At 37.0% G+C, this 15,236-nt stretch overlaps 3 protein-coding genes across 8 annotated transcripts in view; all 3 read right to left on the minus strand.

The window, feature by feature from the left end:
* The window catches only part of fnip1 (folliculin interacting protein 1), a 45,668-nt gene extending 39,028 nt beyond the window's left edge, over positions 1-6,640 (minus strand). The window contains exon 1 of the mRNA XM_042500002.2: positions 6,437-6,640. Coding sequence (XP_042355936.1) covers positions 6,437-6,528 — 92 coding nt within the window. The 5' untranslated portion in view covers positions 6,529-6,640. The remainder of the gene's footprint in view (positions 1-6,436) is intronic.
* Positions 6,641-7,973: 1,333 nt separating this feature from the next.
* LOC121952906 (uncharacterized) lies at positions 7,974-11,595 on the minus strand. Of its 3 annotated transcripts, none has more exons than XM_042499782.2 (8): positions 11,296-11,595; positions 10,271-10,374; positions 9,773-10,139; positions 9,558-9,686; positions 8,823-8,862; positions 8,626-8,681; positions 8,491-8,522; positions 7,974-8,379 (listed from the first exon to the last, which is right to left on the minus strand). In XM_042499782.2, exons 1-8 carry the CDS (start codon positions 11,384-11,386, stop codon positions 7,996-7,998), a joined length of 1,203 nt encoding a protein of 400 aa, XP_042355716.2. In that variant the 5' UTR covers positions 11,387-11,595; the 3' UTR covers positions 7,974-7,995. The 3 variants fall into 3 exon arrangements, with proteins under 3 accessions (XP_042355716.2, XP_042355715.2, XP_042355714.2); XM_042499781.2 differs by having other exon boundaries at positions 8,626-8,684; positions 9,558-9,683; positions 11,296-11,594; XM_042499780.2 differs by having other exon boundaries at positions 8,626-8,684; positions 11,296-11,594.
* A 1,794-nt stretch (positions 11,596-13,389) lies between these two features.
* acsl6 (acyl-CoA synthetase long chain family member 6) overlaps positions 13,390-15,236 on the minus strand; it is a 59,386-nt gene continuing 57,539 nt past the window's right edge. For all 4 annotated transcript variants that reach the window (XM_088088009.1, XM_088088008.1, XM_088088011.1 and 1 more), the window contains one exon: positions 13,390-15,167. In XM_088088009.1, the coding sequence (XP_087944135.1) occupies positions 15,027-15,167 (141 nt within the window). In that variant the 3' untranslated portion in view covers positions 13,390-15,026. The remainder of the gene's footprint in view (positions 15,168-15,236) is intronic.

The following is a 15,236-nucleotide window of genomic DNA, read 5'->3' on the forward strand; positions in this document are numbered from 1 at the left end:
AGGTTCACATAAAGATTTCTACATTGATGAACAGCTCAAATTGCTTTCTTAAAATTCAATAAATTGCTCAATTTCATCATTAACCCAATCAACAAATTGGCATGATAAAAAAAAGAAAATCAATGCTGGTTTACAATAGCTAAATAAGGTATACAGTGCAGTAATTTCTCCAGAATTACTCTGAATAAAAATACATAAGTTAAAACTGAAAAATAAAATGGTGCACCATGCCTCCATCTATTTGTGTGAATATCAGTAATACAGGATCTACAGGTATCAAACATGAGAACATTATAAATTCAAGACTGTTCAAAAGAGAGAGCACAAATCTCCACTGGATGCTAAATGTACGTAGAGTGCACATGGCTGGATGTCAACATAATTTGTAGAGCAACACAGTCTGCAGTCCATTGTATTTGTTGCACTTTATCTTTGCTGTTTGTGAAGTCATCCTGCCCTTAGTATCAGGTTCAGGTATCAGCATTAGCTGTGCAACTGGAAACTGATCACCAACAAACTCGTGGTGATTACTGTGATACTAGGATTTGTCAAAGCTGCTTAATGTCATCAAAACAAAATACGGACTTAACATGATTTGCTTGTCAACTTCTCAATTTTTACAATTTATCAAGTGTTGATAGGGCCATATTCCAATTTATTATAATCTTGAAAGGCCTAACAGCATAACAATAATCAACAGCAACCAACTATAAACTGACAGGAGCACAATATCCTGCAGTGTAACATGCAGTGCTTGAACTGATGTCCTCACAAAGTAAAAGGACATGCAGGCCTAACTAGATGTTAAGCTGACGTACAATCACTTACCAGCATGCTTCTGATCATGTGTGATGTGTGTGCAGCTTTTATGTAAAATTATATCTTTACCATGACCCTGCAGTTCTAAGAAGCCCGAGTGTGGCCACTTAAAATAGCCTTGACAGGAACCTGATGACAGCCGCTGTCTTTACAGAACCCTGGCAGGCTTGTAGCATTTGCACACACACAAACACGCACAGAGAAGAGGGCAGCCTTGGAATGCAAAGCTATAATATACAGTTTATACGTGAATCCATGACATTAACATGCTTTAAATATGCACAAGTCATAAAAGTAGTGAGTGTGAGGCAAGCAGATATACACACGCCTATCTCTACTTATCCAAGTCTTTATGCCAGTGACCGAGAACGCAGCCATGTGATCGTCCCACAAACATGACAGCCCGAGATTGATGAAAGCCTCACATGACAACCTGAGTTATGAAAGCACGCAGAGGAGGAAGGAAAGCCGCCAATCAGGAACCTGAAACACTACTTTTCTTGTAAACCTTCAAGGAAAGATCACTATAAATAATTTTTTTTCCAGCAAAATACAACGTCATGCATTTTCACAGAGGATGGAAGATTCTGAGCTATGTTCCACTGAGAGATGTGCCGGTGTATCACAAATTTGCCACAAGGTTTTAGCTTTCACCAATACACATTTCATACCAACTTCAAATATGCAATGCACACCTAGAAACTGACTCAGATAAAATCTATGAACTGCCTTATAAAAAATGCTTAGTTTTTACAGTTTGTCATTAAGATAGACTGTGGTCGAATGTCAAATGTTTTTCCAAACCTCCTAACACCACTATGGTTGAAATATTCATTAAAAGTCAATGACTACCTCCTTTGTAGAGAATCACAGAATAAATATGTCTGCCTTTAGACATCAATTTACCCATTTTTTAACACATCTGATTTTGGTTTTAGGTCTTATAAAATGGTGTGTAAAAACAAAAAGGTCTGCCTACACCCATCCCATCCTCTCTCTCTCTCTCTCTCTCACTGACACACTCCCTTGTATCTCAGCACAAACACAGCTATATTGAGTTGTATGGCCCAGGTCAAGAGGGAAGTTTCCTCAGCAGGCAGCGGTGACAGGGGGCAGCCAGGAAAAGCAGTCCTGCCGTGGGTGGGGAGGACAAAACTATTGGCTGACGGTCAAGCCTCTGACTGGCTACAGGATGAGCCAGGAGCTCTCAGTGTAATGTACAGTATGCTGTCCCTGGTCAGGTGCTGCTGCAGCCAGGGAAACCGGAGAGGCTTTTTAGGCTTTCCTCCGAGGGTCAGCCAACCTGTTGCCCTCTGTGGTATTTTGGAGCGCACAGTGCTCTGCTGGGACAGAGTTTTGGGTGATGCATTATGCAGGGCAAAAAGGTCGCCAAACTTTTTTTTGGCCATTATTATTTATCAACTGCAAGGCTTTTGCTGGTGTAGAATATAGTAAGACCTATGACAGTTTAATAATGCACAACACTTACTGAGTTGAAAAAAAAGAAAACTCGATCAATTTCAGATATGAAAATACACTAAAAGTAAAACCAATTGTACTCAAATGTAATATGCAACTCTTGCAGGTCAAGAGCTGCAAAGTAGGGGTTGGCGATATGGCCCTAAAAAATATCACAATATTTCAGAGCATTTTTTCAAAAACAAAATGATTGAGGGTATGACAAAATATGGAAAAAATACAATTTAATTAATTTTAAGAACATAAAATAACTGTTATAGTTTTCTATGACAATATAAACGTAGCATTTGACTTTAAATATTCTGTAAAAACTATACAAAAATGATCTCTCATTTCTTAACTTTGCAAACAGCAAACAGTTACTCTGAGTGAGATTTGGATTCTGTATAAAAAACCAATAGCATAACAAAAAATGATCAACCACAAATAACACATCTAAACATCTGCCAAATACATGTACCCTTTACTCTACAAAAGTATATGTACACTGTATATACCGTGTATCAGTGCTGCCCATCAGACCCAGCCGCACACACCTACACACACACACACAGACCCACTATGCCAACAAGTCAAAATATTGCTGTTATCACAATATGAATTGTTCTTATCATATTAAAAATATATTGGTATTATAATTAACATATGATAGGGCAAACCCCTATTTGCCCTAAGTATTACAAAGTCTGCAGTAGAAATGAGTTTAGTTTTTCTGATTTTGTTTTTTTTAATTTATCATGTTCATCATCCTGAGTACACTATCTCTAATCCATCAGTGAAAAGCGAGCAGTAAGCTCATACTGCTGGTGCCTCTGATACACTGGTCCAACTCTACAAAATTAAATATAGCCTGAGATTCTAGTAAAGGGCCGATTTAGTTAAACTAAAGATTCACACTGTAAACTATTGGGTATTTGGCTGTTTTAGACAGTTGTTGGGGCAAAACATCACTAATAATGCATAAGGGAGCACTACTTTTATATAATTTTCAGTGGAAACAGCATTATTCTGGGGCAGCCTGCCAAAGGTGTTCAAGTGAGTGTCTTCAAAGTCTTAGTTGAAATGAATTGCAACACTATACCCAGCCAGCTCAATTAATAATATCTGCTCTCGTACATAAGCATTCCTGAGTGCAAACAAATACAAGACAGATAGGGCACCTGCAGTTTCTAAAACATTAAGCATTAGCTTAACATCAACTTATTGTGAACGTCATCATCACCACAGTCCACCTCTGTAAGTCATCTCCAGTCCTATCTCATTCTTTACTCTTCTCTAACAGTCATCAATCTTTACCTAAGATTCTGACCATAAAAAACTCTCACTAGCATTTTATTCAATTTATTAAGAAAAAAACCCATACATAATTGGGCAACTCTACCAAGCAGTCACAAATATTTTACCTGCTAAAATAAGGACAAACCGCACTGTCACGTTTGTGCTATTCAACGAAAATCGAATCATTTGGGGGTGTAGAGCATGAAATAGGATAAGATTTTTTCTGACTTCAACTTTCAGTGTCACTTTAATTCAGGAGAAGAGGAGCGACCTTCTGGTATTCAACTTTAGTTTTTTTCTCAGCTTTCACAAATCAATGTCTTTTTACAAAATTGTCAGTCAGTGGATATGATAATCATCACATACTCTAATCAATGAGGGGAATATGGAAAAATATCAAAAAATCGGTTTCTCTTCATTTTTTGTTTTTGATCGCAAAAAAATGTCAACCGTGCAGTTACAATGCCTGTTAAAGGGTTAAAACAAACCCTCTCAATTCCCAATTTTCTGTCAATCCCTTCGCATGCACACCCTTATCAGTGTCATTTTGACTTTTACCCCAGTCCTACTACCACCCAAGTGGCCTCTTCGTCCATCCCTCCTTTTCCTTGCCTTCTTCCACTCACAGTTCTCTCCTCTCCAGAGCAATTCCTGCCTGATGAATGGGAAGCTCACGCCAGAGGTATGAAGAACACAGCTCACCACTGAGTTAACAGAAATGCCTGCTGCCTGCCTCTTTGCCTTAGGATTGAAGCCAGTAAACCCACCACACACACACACACACACACACACACACATACACATACACACACACACACACACTGGGCACAAGGCACTTTTATGACCATGGGACGTGCACTGAAACAAACATGGGCCAAAGTGCAAGTAGCACCACAAGGAGGTGAGATTTCAGGTCCTTTGGTAAATATATCCACCATAGATGACAGGCCTAGGGCAACATTTTCCAATGCAAGTGTATTTAAAAATAAAAAGAGCACTTTCCCCTTGGTGGCAGACCTGACCCTGACCCAGAATGTGTGTAGGAACATACACAGGGAAACTGCACATCAACTCAGGGAGTATAGAGTATCATACTAGCCAGTTCAATGATGTCTTGCTCAGTCAGACTGAATTTAGCCTTAGGATATCTCCATAGCAATGAAGCTTATAGTGCTTTTTGTGACATGACATGTGATACTTTACCAACACACACCTGCATTCTATTATTATACCATTACATTTACTTAATTTTAATATCAGCAGCACCCTCTGCTACTGATGCACAATATCAAGGTAAGTATTTCAGTATTGGACAGTGGCTGCATCAAAATATGTCACTGCAATCCAGAGGAAAAAATGCCTGATGCAAGAATAATAATGCTTTTTTTCAAGCAGGCATGACATGAGAGTGTTAGGGACAAAAACTGCAAAGAGCACAGCTGCTTTAAATTTTTGTCTTTTGCATTTGAAATTGAGGCAGCTGCTGTTCATCTTCTTTAATGGATGTACAATACCTGTGACCACTGCAGTGTTAAGTACTAAAATCAGTATTTACTATCTCGTTCAAATTAAATGCAAGATCCTGAAGCTGCATAACTGTGAATGTCATGACCTGTTGATGGTGATGTATACTGTGATGTTGGAAATGGCTGTTATCAGGAAATACTGTCATATTTCATGCTCACGGAATTATTACAGGCCCTATAGAGTTATGGTGGGCACCTTAATCTGCTCCTGTAGAGCTTGAATATGCATAGGTGCAAGTCGCTGTGTGATCAGATAATGTCTGATATTGTATGTTTCTGTGTCATATTGTTTGTGCTTAAATGTGTTTTTCCTATGTTTTTTTAACACATGCTGCAACACAATTTGCTCCTCGCGACAAATAATACAAACTGAATTGAATAAGCATCACTTGAGTAGAAATAAATAGGTATGCCGATTTACACCAGTGCAGTGTTCAATGCAAAATTGGTATATATCTTTAGTTTATGTTGGGCATCACTGGTGTAAACTAGCCATATATTCCCATTACATAGGCTGCTTTAAACATAAGCGATTGCCGTGAATTGTAAACACTATGCATCCCCGCAGTCTCTAGTATTACTATGGAGACTGCAGCCCGGTTTGCAGTGGATCTGTCTGTCATCAGTGACCGACTGAGATGATCACATGTGCTCCAACACAGAGCACACTGTGTCCTCCTCTGCTGCTGCTGCCTGACGGCCAAGAGTACAGTACCGCCGCAGGACTGAGAGAAACCAGCTGTTCTTTGCCTCCAAGTTATCCGAGGTATAGCTCACGATAAGCGACGAAAGAGACCTACTGAACTGTCTCTGCTGCCTCGTTGTTTTCTTACAAACACGCATGCTAAACTGCAACAAAGGGGGACACGGGGGAGACAAAGGGGAAAGGAGGACACTGCTTCAGCAACTTCTTAACGACAATACCGATTAGCTGGTTATGCCACGCTTCAAAAAGAGAAACCGATTTTATGGTGAACTTATTTACACTTTATTAACACCAACATATGGGCTGCAATACTTGTGTAAACTCACATAAAGTGCTAGCTAATGAGGCAAGTCCCAACAAGAGGCAGCGCGTGCCCCGCTAACGTCTGGTGGCTAGCATTAGCACGTTAGCTAACCTCACCAACAGGCACAACCGTAGACCATACTTTGCTCCATCCATTTAAAATAACCACAACTAATGCACGCTAATTTGCAACGTGCACAGTTCAAAATATTCACCATACCAAAAACTATGTCATGCTTCCAGATGCCATGGCGAAAGTCAGAAATTACATTAATGTACAACCTTACACACAAACCAGAAACAACACACAAACAAAATAGCTTACCTGAATGCTGGGTCCTCTTTGCTACATCTCGGGGGCGGCGACGAAAACGCATTTCTCTTGTTGAAAAGTTTCTGGAAGAGAGTCGGAGGCATTTTGTACCAAAATAAATTCGGTACAGAAGGTCTCTTTTTCTTTTCAAATCCAAGAGCAAAGCTTGTTCCTTGTAACTGTCTCCATGGGTGTCACAGTCATATGACAGGCATTAGTCACGGGAGCTGCTTGGTAACCCACTACATTTTTCTGATTGGCTGACCAGACGCTGCTGCTACTACAAATTACCTCATTGGCTGGTATTTTTGGCCCGGTACCACGTGGTCAGCGGATTCGCTGTGTTGATGTTTTGTCGGGAATCGTGACAGCATGAAATTTATTCACAGGAATCATACAAGTGCAACTGCGGAGATGTTGAAAATACATATAAGAAGATCATTGAGAGCCCCAGGTAATTCAATAATTAAGTACAAAAGCCAGAATTGTCCAAAGAAACACAGAAATATATCCAAAAATAATGATTTATTCAGGCTATGTCGACTATTTATTGTACATACATTTATTTTATTTTTAAAAAAACTTTTTTTCTGTTTACAAGTGCAAAAAGAACGATGCTCACAAATATAGAAAACTACAAAGTAAAGTAAACTTAAATTTGAACATTCAGTTTACATTAAACACAATGGCATGTCGCTTAAGAGTAGGCTAAATAAAAAAAACAAACAAACATAAAATCAAAAAACAAACCAACCAACATCTTCACACACAAAATAGAAAAACAAGCATTGTCAGGAAAAAAAGAAAAAGATGGCTATTTTAGAAAATACATTTCTGACATCTAGTGGTCATTTAGCATCAGACACTTGTGTGATAACGTCTAGACTGCACCGACCCCTCTCAGTTCAAAATACTTCTAAAGACCCACTTTTTTAAGTGCTTTTCATGTGTGAATAATTTTGCATGTATTTAAATGTTGTGTAGTATAAGTGTGTATTTTAGTTTACTGTATTTTATGATTTTTTATGACTCGTGTAAAGTGTCTTTAGGTAATAAATAAAACGTATTATTGTATGTATGTATGTATGTATGTATGTATGTATGTATTATTATTATTATTATTATTATTATTATTATTATTATTATATGCAGATTCTAAAACAGAAATCAGGGTCTGGTTTTAGTCTGTACAGTATGTAAACACAGTACATTGAAAAGAGCATTTTCATAACCAGATGTACATAAGCCACTGTTTAGCACAGTAGGCTTTGTAATGAAAATAAGAGCCAGGTTGAGATGCAGTGAAAGTTGATATAGATGGTGTGCTGACACACACATATAACTGTCTGGTTGTAGAATCATTCTCTTTAAGTATCATGTTCAAATTCTGATTATACTGTGCATCACATTTCATATTCGACATTTAGAAAGCCTTATACACTTCAGAGTCTTGACATCTTGTCTTAAAGTAAGCTACACACACACACTCCTCTTTTACAGCATATTTTACATACAGACCTCTCTGATCTAGATTTTTTTTGGGGGGGGGTCCTAATCTTTGCATTTATGGGCTAATCTGTATTCTCAGGAGCTGTGAGAGGAAACAAAGGAACATTTCTAAGTTCGACACATCTTTCTCTCATCCTCTTAAAGAATGCTTCCCTGTCACTGTCGTCGATAAAGTCAAAGAACTTGGGTTTCTCCGGGCTACTTTTTACAGGCCTCCTAAGCGTCACCACCAGCCGCAGTTCTTCTTTAGAATTGATCTCAGTTTTTCTGGATGTGTCTGCAGTAGGATTTGTCTGCTCAGTCAGGCTGGGCATGTGGACAGGCTCACTGGTGTTGTGAATGGTAAATTTGGTTGCTGGGGTGTGTTTTGCCTCAGAGGTCTGAGCAGCGATGGGGCTTTTGAACCATACCTTCTTTTTGAACAAAATGGGCCTTCTGTTGGTGAGCTGAGAGAGCAAAATTGTATTTGGCCATGACTGTAATCGGTCTTACTTTTGATTCAAAAAGAAATTAAATAGTGTACATCATATTTTAGATGTGATAGATATCATTCTTACTTTTGATGGGGTCTTCCACTTAAAGACCTCCTCTACAAATTGAGGATTGAAAAACAAATTATATTAGATTTTTATTACATGCATCATGACAATACAGTTTGATTAAGATACAAATCTCAGTCAATGAGTCTTTACCTGATTTGGATGAGTCTGTATGTATTTTGGTCCCAGCTTCGGCTCCTCTGTTTGTTCTTCTAAGAGAAAACGCAGTTATTAAAGCAGTTTCAATATACAGTGATTGAAATTTAGTTTTAGGTTTAGGTCATAAATCTTTCTGTATAAGTGTATTCAGATTTTTTTTTTAAGAAAACAAATTCAATTTACAAACTTACTTGATGTCACAGTTCTTTTCTGGAGGAATTGTAGAGGTATCTGCAGACAGAGGTTTAGTTATTATCAGACACTTGCAGACTGTTTAAGGAGGACTGCATACTAATAAAATAAGACAAAATTATTGTCTGTAATTATTTTGATAGAATAACAATTTGTCCCTGCAAAATGCATTTTTTTGTAAATATGACTTATTTATTACTGTGAAAGGACCAAGCATCATGAAACTAACACTGTACACTTTTCATTTTTTAAAAATATTATTTATTACTGTTTTCCTCAGAATCAATCTTAAACTACAACTGAGCAGCTGCTAACATTTGTCTTATATTGTGCAAAAATAAAATTATTGAAATAATTTTAACTTCATATAATTATTGACTGTATGGCAATAAATTAATATTATACTGATATCATGATATGAGACTAGATATTGTTTTAGATATTGGATATTGTAATATCATAAGTGTTGGTTTTTTCATCGTTTTACAGGCTGCATTATAGTAAAGAGACGTAATTTTCTGAACTTACCAGAATGTTCTCTAGCTGTTCTTTTGTTTGCACTTACCCACTTGGTCATTATATCCACATTAATAAGATTATTTATAATACCTCATTGTGAAACTATTTTGTGAAAGCATCAATAGCCAACCCTGCAATATCAACATTGAGGCATTTGGTTGAAAATACTTTGATATTTGATTTAATTAAATAACAAAAAGGTATGTGAGATTTACTTATGATGTTAGAGAGGTTGGGGGGGTTGTGCATGTCGATGGTCTGAGCATGGCTCACATCCAGTAAGGTGGAATTTTTTATGTGAACATGGAGGTCCAGCAGCTCCTCCTTCCTGGAGAAAGTTTCTGCTGAGGAGAGGAGAGGAGAGGAGAGGAGATTAAAAACTAGAATAACTTTATATTCTAATTATGTTTTAACAAAAATGCACACAAACCACTACTCTCTCTTCTGTAGATCTCTGGGGAGGGAAGACTGCTGGAGGTTGTAGAGACAAAGTCACAGTCTTCCTCATCACCATCACCACCCAAGCTGAAAGTTGTGTCTGACTCCATGCTTGACGACGAGATGCTCTCCAGAGTCAAAGTCAAGTTTTTCTCTTGTCCTTTATCTGGCATTTTACCACCTTTAAAAGCCTCTGGCTTGGGAGTCATCTGAGTGGTTGGGTGACTTGGTGGTGACAATTGGTGGCCAGATTTTTTATCAGCTTGCATGGCAGACAAGACAGCTTTGCTTTTGTTTTCAGAAGATGCAGGGTTGCTCAAGTGTGACACAGATTTGAAGTGGGCAGGCTTAATGCTTTTCTGTGTGTGTAAAGGAAATGCATGAAAAAATAATGAGGGAGAAAAAAGTAACCAGTAATATTATCATAAAGAGAACATATATCACATTTTATTCTGCATCGAAATATCTCTCTAGTAATCAGAATACTCACCAACACTATGTTTGTTGGTTTGACAGAAAGCACATTCGTCTCGTCAACCTCGGGTTCCTCTGAAAATGCTTCATAATGCTTGGTGGGCAGAAGTCTCCTGTACTCTGAGACAAGGTTATTAAAGTGAACTATAATTAAAACTATGTGTAAAAAAATGTTTTAGTTAACTGACATAAAAACAAGAACAAGACATTGGGGGAAAAATGAGAACAAACTGAAATTATATTGTGTACTTAAAAAACTATGTAAAATAAAATAAAAAGATATATAGACTACAGGAAATATCTTTAGTTTTAGTATTTGTCCGTTTGGTCAAATTTGTCAAATTTGTTCAATTTGTCAATAGAACAAGCATGAAGAGGCACTGGTGCATATTTTTTATTCAAACTGGGAAGTCTACATTTGTATTATAATATTTATAGCCTCAAGAAATTCTTAAATCTTGCCGCTGATAAATACTATTAATACTATAAATAATATTATAAATCAATCAATCAATAAATAAAATTATACCAAAACTAAACATTTTTGAAAACTAATAACTAAACTGAAACAAATAAATTCACTCAGGAAACTAAACCTAACTGAAAACAAAAATTAAAAACAAAATCGAAACAATAAGTAATGAAAAATACAAAACAATAACAACCTTTCTCTGAAAGTTTTTCAGGAAGGAATGTGGACCTACCTGCTTTCAACAGGAGGGGCACATTACTCCCAATGCACTGATATAATGCAGGCTAGACAGATTTGAGTAGGCTAAAATAACACTAAAATGATAATATGAATGAAGCAATGAAATGTTACGTTGATATATTAATAATTCAGGTATGATTAAATAAAACTACCTGTATTTTGAAGTGCAACTACGCAACATGACATGAGCTCCGAAGCAGGCTACTAACTTACCTTAACTTAATTTAGGCCTTTATTTTTACAACGTAGGTAAATTAGCCTGTGTCAAAAGAAAAATGTGTGTGTGTGTGTGTGTGTGTGTGTGTGTGTGTGTGTGTGTGTTTTCTTACTGCCTCGTCTGCTCAGTGCTGGTTTCACAGGTGTATCTTCTTTGTTTAGCAATCCAGTGTCACGACTGACACGATACTTGCGAGGACCCATTAACGGATGAAACTGACGTCCAAATTGCTGTTGATGACCTGTTAGTATAAATCAGTCCTATTTTAAAGTTAGAGGAACAGTTGCTGACGCATTTACCTAAATGTTATTTCGTGAAGACTGAGAAAGCCACGCTTGATGCTACAAACACGGAAACTTTTCTCTCTGTTCTCTGTGTGTGCTGCTTAGCAACCGGAGCGCACCTGCAGTCAATCAGCTGATGATGACGTTTTAATGCTTGTTAAAAAAAAATAATAATAAAATAAACAAAATAATAATAATAATGATAATAATAATAATAATAATATACAAACACGCATAAATTGTTTAATGATAACAGTAGACTTAATATCAGAACTGGAAATCGCCTAGTTGTATTAATACCAAGATATATTAGCTTTGTGATATGCTGTGGTGGAAAGTAGGCTATGCTGCCTACATTTACTCAAGTAGACCAACTGTATTTAAGCACAGTTTTTAGTTACCTGCAGCTACTTTATTCGAGTAGGCCCTATTCTGACTTCATCATGGGCAGATAGTGAGACACTGTCCCACCACTTCTCCTTATAGTTGTTTATCTTTCTGTGGTTTAATGTTACTGTCTGGTCATTTTCTCCTTTCTTGTGCTTGTTTTGTATCTCTTTGAAGCAATTTCTATGATTTCTAGTAGTTTTGTGTCTCTTCCTAGTCATTTTGTGTGTCCTTGTGGTTGCTTTGTGTCTCTCTGAAGTAATTTGTATGTTTGTTTTTTGTCATTTTGTGTCTCGTGGTAGTTATTTCTAGTCTTTTTGTGGTTGTTTTGTGTATCTTTGTAGCTGTTTGAGGTAATTTTGTGTCTTTTTAAGGTAATTTTACATCTGTTTTTTGGTAATTTTCTGTCTCTTTGTATTTGATTTGCCTGTTTTTGTAGTAATCTCTCTATGCTGTTGCTTTGCATTCCTTTCACATCTATTTATGGTTATTTTTAGTCTCTTCCTGGTTGAAAATTTTATGACATTTTGCAGGTGAAGGCCAGTGGTCCTTGAGCACAGCGGGGACCCAAAGTGTCAGGCAAGTTCATTAATCAGTTCATGCATTTTATGCTACTTTCTAGCCTACTACTCCTCCATGAACATTTAGAGGGCAATAGGCGACTTTTTACTAAACTATCATATAGTTGACAGCTTAAGTTACTTTTCCGAATAAGATTTTACATAAAAACATTTAATAAAATACAATACATACACCAGTTGTTCTTCATTGTTTTGGAAGGCCATTAAAGAAGCTGTTGATTGTATGAAGTTCTGCCATCTCTCTCTGTAAACCTCTCAAATGGTTCCTTAAATCTTTGACAGTTAAGAGTAAAAAAATCCACAAAAAGAAAAAAAATGAAAATATTACAACAAATAGAAACAAAAACTTTTCAGTCAGATTTATCCTGTGAAACACTGAATTGAACTCCCTAACTGTATATAAAGTAAGACACTGATAATGCTACTAATGCCCAGATGCACCAGTATATTAACAATAATTCAATATATAACAATATGCAAGCCATTTCAAAAATAGTACTTTAACTTTAAATACTTTAAGTACATTTAGATGATAATACTTTCTGTAATTTCATGTAAGGATGCTTTTAAATGCAGGACTTGTAAACGTTTTTTTTAAATGATGGTTTTGGTACATGGTGAATAATCTGAACAGTGCTTCTTCTGCGAGCACTTCAATTAGTTTTTCATACTGGTGTCAACACAGTAGCTAGTATTTTCAGGGACACCTTTCAAAATAAAACCTGCATGCAAATAGGATTGAAAACATCATGATAAAAAAGAAACAAGATGTGGTTTTAAAATCATTCCAGAATAACTTTTATTCCATCACCCTCGTCCTATTCCCCACCCTCCCTCATCCCTATTGCTGCACTCAATCATTACAAGGATATGGTGCTGATTCCATTTTACAGCAGAATAGATAAATAAATAAGTACAATTCATCTCACTACACGCAAAAAGAGAGAAAAAAAATCCATTCAAACCATTGATTTAATAAATATGCTTACATCTAGCTGTCCTCATTTATGTACATCCACATTGTTTATGCTTTGGGACGGTAATCAACTTAAAAAGCCTATACATTACTTCTATTGTGTAAACCCTCCAAAAAAAGTGTGTTTATTTTGTTTAAAAGTCGATGGTTGTTCTGTTTTCCCCCAGTGACTGGAACTGATCAGCTTTGCCTACGTTACAAAGCCTTGCACTAGCAGCAGTGGCTTTGGGCAGCTGCATACAACCTGCTATTAATGGCCACAAAGAAATACTCATCTTTTTCAAGTCAAATGCTAACGGTGCCAGCATTGCAGGGCAAACTGCATGCATTGCCCTGAGCCCTGGTTTTGCATTATCTCCTTTTTTTTTTTTTTTAACTTTTTCCTGACATACTATTTGTGCAACGATGGATGGAAAGAAAGATGTGAAGGTTGATGATTGTTACAGTGGGCCAGTCCTTCACATAAACAAAGAGCATGCATGCTAAACTGCTGATCACATCCATGTAGAGGTGACTTGATGAATGTGTGAATACATGACAATGAACTGTAGCTAAAAATATTGAGATGCTCTACATGGAGCAGTGCAGACAGCAATGATTTGTAAGGCAGGAGCTGCTACTCTCTCTACCTTGTTATCGTCATTCTGAGCCCAAACATGAGATTGTGATTTGGTCAAATTGCATGTCTGGGATAAAAGTTTGTGCGTCACATCAGGGGAAATGTATCAGGCCCTGCTTAGCAGCACTGCTGTCAGCAGCTTGTTCGATTAAAGGAAAATCTACAGTTTTCCACTGAGGATGAAGTCCATTACTGTCCCACAAGGTCTCAGCAAGACATCTCCTCAAACTACAACTATACACAAAGACATCACGCTCGCTGTCGTACAACCATGGATTTAGGGTTTTGTTTGGTTGATGGTGGGTTTAAACTGATGGAAAAGAGAAGAGAAGCAGATTGACAGGAAATTGAAGTGGATTGCTCAACATAAAAGTGCTGATGAGTTTCTGCTGCTGGGGTTATAGCATTTGATGGTTTGTTTAGCTGGATAGCAGGTAGCAATGTATGGAAGATTTAAAAGAATAAACTAAAACAAAGCAAAGAAATAAATAAAGTGAAATACAATGCACAATTACTTTCTCTATATGCATTTGTATGTCGTAACTGAATTAAAAAACATGTTAAAAGACCATAGTAGTTGCCCTCTGATCAGCCCTGAACTTCAATTTGTGTTTGGAAAGTTGTTTTTTTAATATATATATATATATACTGCCCTCTGCTGGACAGCACTAAAAAACACCACTTTGTGTTTTTTTGTTATTTGTTTTTCATGCTGCATTAAAAAACTCAGTCACAATGAAAATCAAATCAATTAATAGACTAAAAGCTGATTTTTCTATTAAAATATGCTTTCATGTGAATGTGTTTATTGTATTTCACTTAATTTCTTTGATTTGTTTTTATTCAGGGTGTTTTAAATCTTCCATTGGAGGGACAGATTTGGCTTCTTGCTTTCCAAAAGCATTTTAAGCCTAAGGTGTCACATCTTTGTCCCATTGCAGGTCAATGGTCAAAGCAGATCTAAGATACTTGAAGGAAAATGAGGTCCGCTGGCCTTCACATGGAGATGCTGCTATAGAGTTGGTCAATCTTCTCCTTGAAAAACTCCTTCAGCTCCGGCCTCTTGGCCTTTAGTGTCGGGGTGAGGAGGCCGTTTACAATGGAGAACATCTCGTTGTGGATGTAGATGTTCTTAACCTTTGAAAGGAAAACGGGTAATATCATAAAAGATGCAGTATAACACCGAGATTCTTAGGAGTCTCCCCC

The sequence above is a fragment of the Plectropomus leopardus genome, chromosome 15, assembly GCF_026936395.1.
Source record: "Plectropomus leopardus strain MGB_pleo_1.0 chromosome 15, ASM2693639v1, whole genome shotgun sequence".
NCBI classification, from domain to species: Eukaryota; Metazoa; Chordata; class Actinopteri; order Perciformes; family Serranidae; genus Plectropomus; species Plectropomus leopardus.

Bases quoted from the DNA above. Each gene is read 5' to 3' on its own strand.
- LOC121952906 (XM_042499780.2), bottom strand. From the start codon at position 11,386: ATGGGTCCTCGCAAGTATCGTGTCAGTCGTGACACTGGATTGCTAAAC. The intron at 10,375-11,295 runs GTAAGAAAACAC...ACCTTGTCTCAG, and splicing joins AGCACTGAGCAGACGAGGCA to AGTACAGGAGACTTCTGCCC. The intron at 8,523-8,625 runs GTAAAGACTCAT...CTCAATTTGTAG, and splicing joins TACAGACTCATCCAAATCAG to AGGAGGTCTTTAAGTGGAAG.